General features: G+C 44.9%; 1 protein-coding gene across 1 annotated transcript; it reads left to right on the top strand.

Annotated features, from left to right (window-relative positions):
* Positions 1–264: 264 nt before the first annotated feature.
* LOC135292301 (homeobox protein Hox-C4-like) lies at positions 265–7,337 on the top strand (the record flags this gene model as incomplete). The annotated part of the gene is made up of 2 exons (XM_064406501.1): positions 265–736; positions 7,221–7,337. Coding segments are annotated over exons 1-2 (505 nt in total), but the record flags the coding sequence as incomplete, so codon positions are not given.
* Between the last annotated feature and the right edge of the window lie 5 nt (positions 7,338–7,342).

A 7,342-nucleotide genomic window follows, 5' to 3' on the forward strand; every position in this document is an offset into this window, starting at 1 on the left:
CTCTCCATCACAATTTGGGTGAATTTCAGGGATTTTCTCCTCCCTCCCCCCTCTCTGGGCTCTCCCCTCTCCTCCCTCTCCTCCCACCCCAGTTCTGGGGGATTTTCCGCCCCTTCCGCCGCCCGATCCGGGTCCCTGTGGCTGCCCCGTCCCTCCCACGTGAGCCCCCCCCGTTTTGGGTGAATTTCTCTCCTCTTTGGGTTCCTGATCCGGGGCCCGCGGCCCGGGCGCGATTGGCCGCGTCCGTCACATGGTGAAAGAAACTTTGCGGGGCGGCCGCGGGGAGGAGGGCTTTATGGAGCAGAAAAACGACAAAGCGAGAAAAATTATTTCCCACTCCAGAAATTAATGATCATGAGCTCTTATTTGATGGACTCGGGCTACATCGATCCGAAGTTCCCCCCGTGCGAGGAGTACTCGCAGAGCAGTTACATCCCCGAGCCCGGCGCGGAGTTCTACGCGCGGCGGGAGCCGGGCTGCGCGCAGCACGCCCCGGCCTTCGGGGCCGCCTTCCCCGAGCGCCCCTTCGGCTGCGCGGGGCTCCGCGGAGCGGGGGGAGGCGGCGGAGGAGGAGGAGGAGGAGGAGGAGGAGGAGGGAGGCAGCAGCTGGCGGAGAAGCCGCCGCTGTGCGAGCCCCCCGGGCCGGCGGCGTGCGCGGAGCCCGAGGGGCAGCGCGGGGCCGCGGGGAAGGCGCCCGTGGTCTACCCCTGGATGAAGAAAATCCACGTCAGCAGCGGTAGGAGATGGGGGGAAAACAGGGATTGGGGGGGGGAAAAAGGATTGGGGAGGGGGGAAAAGGATTGGGGGAAAAAAAAGGATTGGGGGGAAAAAAGGATTGGGGGGAAAAAATTGATTGGGGAAAAAAGGATTGGGGGAAAAAAGGGATTGGGGGAAAAAAAGGATTGGAGGAAAAAGGGATTGGGGGAAAAACCGGATTGAGGGGGAAAAAATTGATTGGGGAAAAAGGGATTGGGGGAAAAAAAAGGATTGGGGGAAAAAAACGGATTGGGGGGAAAAAACAGATTGGGAAAAAAAAACAGATTGGGGGAAAAAAACAGATTGGGGGAAAAAAAAGGATTGAGGGAAAAAACTGGATTGGGGAAAAAAACAGATTGGGGGGAAAAAACAGATTGGGGAAAAAACAGATTGGGGGAAAAAAACTGGACTGGGGAAAAAACAGATTGGGGAAAAAACTGATTGGGGAAAAAACAGATTGGGGAAAAAAACTGGACTGGGGAAAAAAAGATTGGGGAAAAAAAAGGGTTGGGGAAAACGGATTGGGGAAAAAAAACGGATTGGGGAAAAAAAGGGGTTGGGGAAAAAACAGATTGGGGAAAAAAAACTGGATTAGGGGGAAAAAGGATTGGGGAAAAAAAAACTGATTGTGGAAAAAAAAAAAAAAGGATTGAAGGGGGAAAAAACCCCCGGGATTGGGGAGGAAAAAAAAAGGGATTGGGGGAAAAAAGAAAAGGGATTCTGGGAAAAAAAAAACTCCTGTTAAAAAAAAAGCAAAAAACCAAAAAACAAAACTTCGGGTTTGAGGTAAACTCCAAAGGGAAAAAGTCAGGGATTGGGGAAAAAATTGCGGGATCGGGGAAAACAAACTCCGGGTTTTGGGGAAAATTCCGGGACTGGGGGAGAAAACTCCGGGCTGGGGAAAAACCTGCGGGTTTCGGGGCTCGGCCGGCCGGCCTGGCTCCCTGCGGCATCGCTGGGCAGGGACTTCGGGATTGGCTCCGGGGCCTTCATCATCCTCACTGCGTGCAGAATTAACTTTGGGTTTGGCTTCGGTTCCCTCATCATCCTCACTGCGTGCAGAATTAACTTTGGGTTTGGCTCCGGTTCCTTCATCATCCTCACTGCGTGCAGAATTAACTTTGGGGTTGGCTTCGGTTCCTTCATCATCCTCACTGCGTGCAGAATTAACTTTGGGGTTGGCTCCGGTTCCTTCATCATCCTCACTCCTCTGCTCGGACAGAACTTCATTTTCAGCTTTGGTTTCCCTCGCCCTCCTCACTCCTCTGCTCAAATTTAACTTTATTCCCCCTCTGCCTTCGATTTCCTTCATCATCCTCACTTCGCTCAGAAGGAACTTTGGGTTCGGCTTTGATCTCCCTCATCATCCTCACTCGGATGAGAAATAACTTCATTTTCGCCTTGGATTTCTTCGAGCATCATCCTCACTCCATGCTCAAAAAGAACTTTATTCCCCCTCTGCCTCTGCCTTCCTCCCCATCCCCGCTTTATTCAGAAATAACTTTATTTTTGCTTTGTTTTCCCTCATCCCCTCACTTCATTCAGAAATAACTTTATTTTTGCTTTGTTTTCCCTCCTTATCCCCACTTTATTCAGAAATAACTTTATTTTTGCTTTGTTTTCCCTCCCCATCCCCACTTTATTCAGAAATAACTTTATTTTTGCTTTGTTTTCCCTCATCCCCTCACTTTATTCAGAAATAACTTTATTTTTGCTTTGTTTTCCCTCATCCCCTCACTTTATTCAGAAATAACTTTATTTTTCCTGGTTTCCTGCACCGATTTCACTCTCTCTGCTAAAAACAACTTTATTTTCACCCCTGCCTTTGATTTCCCTCCCCATCCTCACTCTGTTAAAAAATAACTTTATTTTCTCCTCCGTGTCTGTTTTCCCTGCCCATCCTCACTGTGTCCCCCTGTTAAAAAATAACTTTATTTTCCCTTTGGTTCCTCGCCCTGCCCCAGCTAAAATTTAACTTTATTTCTCCTCCCCCGCCTTTGATTTCCTGACCGTCCTCGCTCTCCCCTCTGCCAAAAATTCCCTTTTTTCTCCTCCTCCCGCCTCGTTCCCTGCACCATCCCCTCTCTGAAAAATAACTTTATTTCTCCCTTTGTTTTCCTGCGCCGTCCTCGCTCTTTTCTCTCCTAAAAAATCAACTTTATTTCTCCTCACCATGCCAAAAAAAAACTTTATTTTTACCGCTGTGCCTCTTTTCCCTCCCTATCCTCCCTGCTAAAAATAACTTTATTTTTCCTCGGATTTCCGCGCCACCCTCACTAAAAAAAGAACTTTCCTCCCTCCCCATCCTCACTCTATTCTCCGTTAAAAAATAACTTTATTTTCAGCTCTGATTTCCCTCCCCATCCTCTCTGCTCGAAATTCACTTTATTCCCCCTTTTGTGCCCGATTTCCCTCCCCATTTTCACTCAATTCTCTGTTTAAAATTAACTTTATTTCCCCCTTTTTGACTCATTTCCCTCCCCACCCTCACTCAATTCTCCATTAAAAAAATAACTTTATTTCCCTTTGATTTCCCTCCCCATTCCCCACTAAAAATTCACTTTATTTTCATCTACGTTCCTGATTTCCCTCCCCATCTTCACCCCATTCCCCATCAAAAATTCACTTTATTTCCCCTTTTTGACTGATTTCCCTCCCCATTTTCACCCCATTCCGCATCAAAAATTCACTTTATTTCCCCTTTTTTCACTCATTTCCCTCCCCATCTTCACCCCATTCTCTATTAAAAAATAACTTTATTTCCCCTGTGATTCCCCCCACTAAAATTCCCTTTCTTTTCCTGTTTGCCCCCACTTTGCCCCCCCCAAAATTCCCTTTTTTCCCCGGCCCCGTGATTGGGGTTTTTTGGGATTTCCCGCTGCGGGCGAGCCCAGCGGAGCGGATTTACGGCTGCCAGCGCCTCATTACCCCGGCCATAAATTCGCTTTTATGGCCGCGGGATCCCGCAAGAATTTATTCACCTTTTACCGGCTTTTCCCACTTCCATTCGCTGCTTTCGCCGCTGCTTTATGGGCACTCCTCTAAAAAATTCCCGTTTTTATTCGCTTCTGTGATCATTTTTTTATTCACTTTTCCATTCACTTATTTGTTCATTTTTAATTCATTTTATTCAGATTTTTCATTCACTTTTCAATTCATTTTTATTTTCTTTTGATTCATTTTTATTCACTTTTGAACTCATTTTATCCATTTTTAATTGATTTTCTCCATTTTTAATTCGCTTTTTCCCAGCCGGGGGAGCCCGCGCTGCCCCGAGCCCTCAGCGCCGATTTTTGGGGTTTTAATCGGGATTTTGGGGTTTGCTCCCTCTGTTCCTGGTGCCTTCTTGGGTGTCTGGGAGGATTTTTTGGGTTGAATTTGGGTTTTAATCGGGATTTTGGGGTTTGCTCTCCCTCTGTTCCTGGTGCCCTTCTTGGGTGTCTGGGAGGATTTTTTGGGTTGAATTTGGGGGTTTTGGTGGATTTGGTGCGTTGGGTTTTCTTCTTCTCCTTCTCTCTCTTTTCTTCTTTATTTATTTATTTAATGTTATTTTTTTCCCGTTTTTTAATTTCTTTTTTTTAATTCATTGGTTTTTTCTTCTCCTTTTCTTCTTTATTGAATTTTTTGAAATTTTTAGTTAATTTTTTTTCTGGTTTATTTTACCCATCGTGTCTCTTTCTCCTTCTCCTCCCCTTCCCTTATTTATTTATTTTTAAATTTAATTTTCTCCGGGTTTTCTTCGCCTTCTCCTTTTTCTTCTTTCTTTATTTATTCTTTTAACTGCTAATTTAATTTTTCTCCCGTTTTTTTTTTTTGTCCATTGCATTTTCTTCTTCTCCTTTCCACCCTTTATTTATTAATTTTGAACTTTTCCACGCTTTTTCTTTTGTCCGTTGGCTTTTTTCTCCTTCCCCTTTCCTGCCTTTATGTATTTAATTTTTGTGTTTGTGATTTTTTTTGTTTCCTTCCTTTGGTTTTTTCTTTTTTGTCTTGTTTTTCTCTTTATTTATTTATTTTTCTTTGTAAATTTTTTTGTTTATATTGATTTTTTTCTGTTTTTTTTTCTCTGCTCTTGTTTTCTTTCCTCGCCGTGTTTTTTCTCTGCTCATTTGATGATGTTTTTCTGGGAGCTTTTTGGTCTTTATTTGCTTTATTTGATTTACTTGGAACGGAGTTTTCCCATATTTGCCTTTTTTTGGTCATTTTTTTTTGTTAATCTGAATATTCGCAGTGTTTTTTCTGTTCATTTGATGTTTTGCTCAGATTTTTTCCCCATTAATTCAATTTTTCGGCCTTTTTTTTTCTGATTACCTTAATTGATTTAATTTAATTTTTCAAATTTTATTTGTTTTATAATTTTTTTTTCTCTTACCTATTTTCTACCTATTTATTTTTCTGTTAACCTCAACTTTTTTGCCTTTTTTTTCCCTGTTAACCTTAATTTTTATTCCTATATTTTTTCCCCTTTTAACCTCATTTTTACTGCATTTTTTCCTGTTGTCCTTAATTTTTTTGTCTGTTTTTTTTTTCGTTTTACCCTCATTTTTCTGCGTGTTTTATTCCACATGCTTTTTCCTGTTAACCTGACTCGTTCTCACTTTTTTTTCCCTTCTCCTGATTTTTTCGTGTTTCTTTCCTGTTTACCCCTCCTTTTTTTTTTTTTTTTTGTTCTGTTAACCCGATTTTTACGCGTTTTTTCTTTCGCTTTAATCTGGGGTTTTTTTTTTTCACTGTATTTGTTTTGCTATAAACCTGATTCTTGGTGGGGTTTTTTTGCTATTAATTTGATTTTTTATGCTATTTTTTACTCTTTCCCCCTTTCCCTCCCTATATTCCCCCCTTTACTCCCTCTGCACATTTCCCCTTTTTTCCCCTTTTCCCGCCTTTATCTCCCCTTTTATTCCCTCTTTTTCCCCTTTTTCCCTTTAATTCCCCCCTTTATTCCCCCTATACATTTTCCCCTTTTTCCCCCCACTTTTCCCCCCATACACCCCCCTAAAATTTCCCTTCCTCTTCCCCCGTTTTTCCCCTTTTTTCCCCCATTTCCCCCAAACATCCTGCTATAATTCATCCCCCTTTTCCCCCCAAACACCCCCCCAATTTTCCCCCCTTATTTTCCCCCTTTTTCCCCCCAAACACCCCGCTGTGATCCCCCCTTTCCCCCCCTTTTTTCCCCTTTTCCCCCACTTTTTCACCCCGCTATAATTTTCCCCTTTTCCCCCAAACACCCCCAATATTTTCCCCCTATTTCCCCCATTTTTCCCCAACACCCCGCTCTAAATCCCCCCCTTTCCCCCCCTTTTTCCCCTTTCCTCCCTTTTTCCCACTTTTCCACCCCGCTATAATTTCCCCTTTCCCCTCCCTCTTTTCCCCCCATTTTCCCACTTTTCCGCCCCACTATAATTTTCCCCTTTTTCCCCAAACACCCCGCTATAATTCCCCCTTTTTCCCACTTTTTCACCCCACTATAATTTTTTCCCCTTTTCCCCCAAACACCCCCCAATATTTTCCCCCCTATTTTTTCCCCCTTTTCCCCAAACACCCCCCTATAATTTTCCCCCAAACACCCCGCTATAATTTTCCCCTTTCCCCCCAAACACCCCCTATAATTTTTTCCCCCATTTTCCCCAACACCCCCCATATTTTCCCCCTATTTTCCCCCTTTTTTCCCCAAACTCCCCCTATAATTTTTTTCCCCTTTTCCCCCAAACACCCCCCATATTTTCCCCCTATTTTCCCCCTTTTTTCCCAAACTCCCCCTATAATTTTTTCCCCTTTTCCCCCAAACACCCCCTTATATTTCCCCCATTTTCCCCAAACACCCCCTATATTTCTCCCCCTATTTTCCCCTTTCCCCCCAAAACACCCCCTATAATTTTTTCCCCTTTTCCCCCAAACACCCCCTATATTTTCCCCCCTATTCCCCAAACTCCCCCTATAATTTCCCCCTTTCCCCCCAAACTCCCCCTATAATTTTTCCCCTTTTCCCCCAAACACCCCGCTATAATTTTCCCCTTTCCCCCAAACACCCCGCTATATTTTCCCCCCTATTTTCCCCTTTTTCCCCCAACACCTCCTTATATTTTCCCCTTTTTTCCCCAAACTCCCCCTATAATTTTTTCCCCCTTTTCCCCCAAACACCCCCCTATATTTCCCCCCCCTATTTCCCCCCTTTTTCCCAAACTCCCCCTATAATATTTCCCCCTTTTCCCCCAAAACACCCCGCTATAATTTCCCCCTTTCCCCCAAACTCCCCCTATAATTTTTTCCCCTTTTCCCCAAACACCCCGCTATAATTTTCCCCTTTCCCCCCAAACACCCACTATAATTTTTTCCCCTTTCCCCCCAAACACCCCGCTATAATCCCCCCCTTTCCCCCGCTTGTCCCCCCTTTCCCCCTACATTTTCCCCTCAATTCCCCCTTTCCCCCACCACCCCGCTGTACCCCCTTTCCCCGTTCCCAGTGAACCCCAACTTCTCGGGGGGCGAGCCCAAGCGCTCGCGCACGGCGTACACGCGGCAGCAGGTGCTGGAGCTGGAGAAGGAGTTCCACTACAACCGCTACCTGACGCGGCGGCGCCGCATC

Source organism: Passer domesticus, unplaced genomic scaffold (genome assembly GCF_036417665.1).
Source record: "Passer domesticus isolate bPasDom1 unplaced genomic scaffold, bPasDom1.hap1 HAP1_SCAFFOLD_277, whole genome shotgun sequence".
In the NCBI taxonomy this organism is placed as follows: Eukaryota; Metazoa; Chordata; class Aves; order Passeriformes; family Passeridae; genus Passer; species Passer domesticus.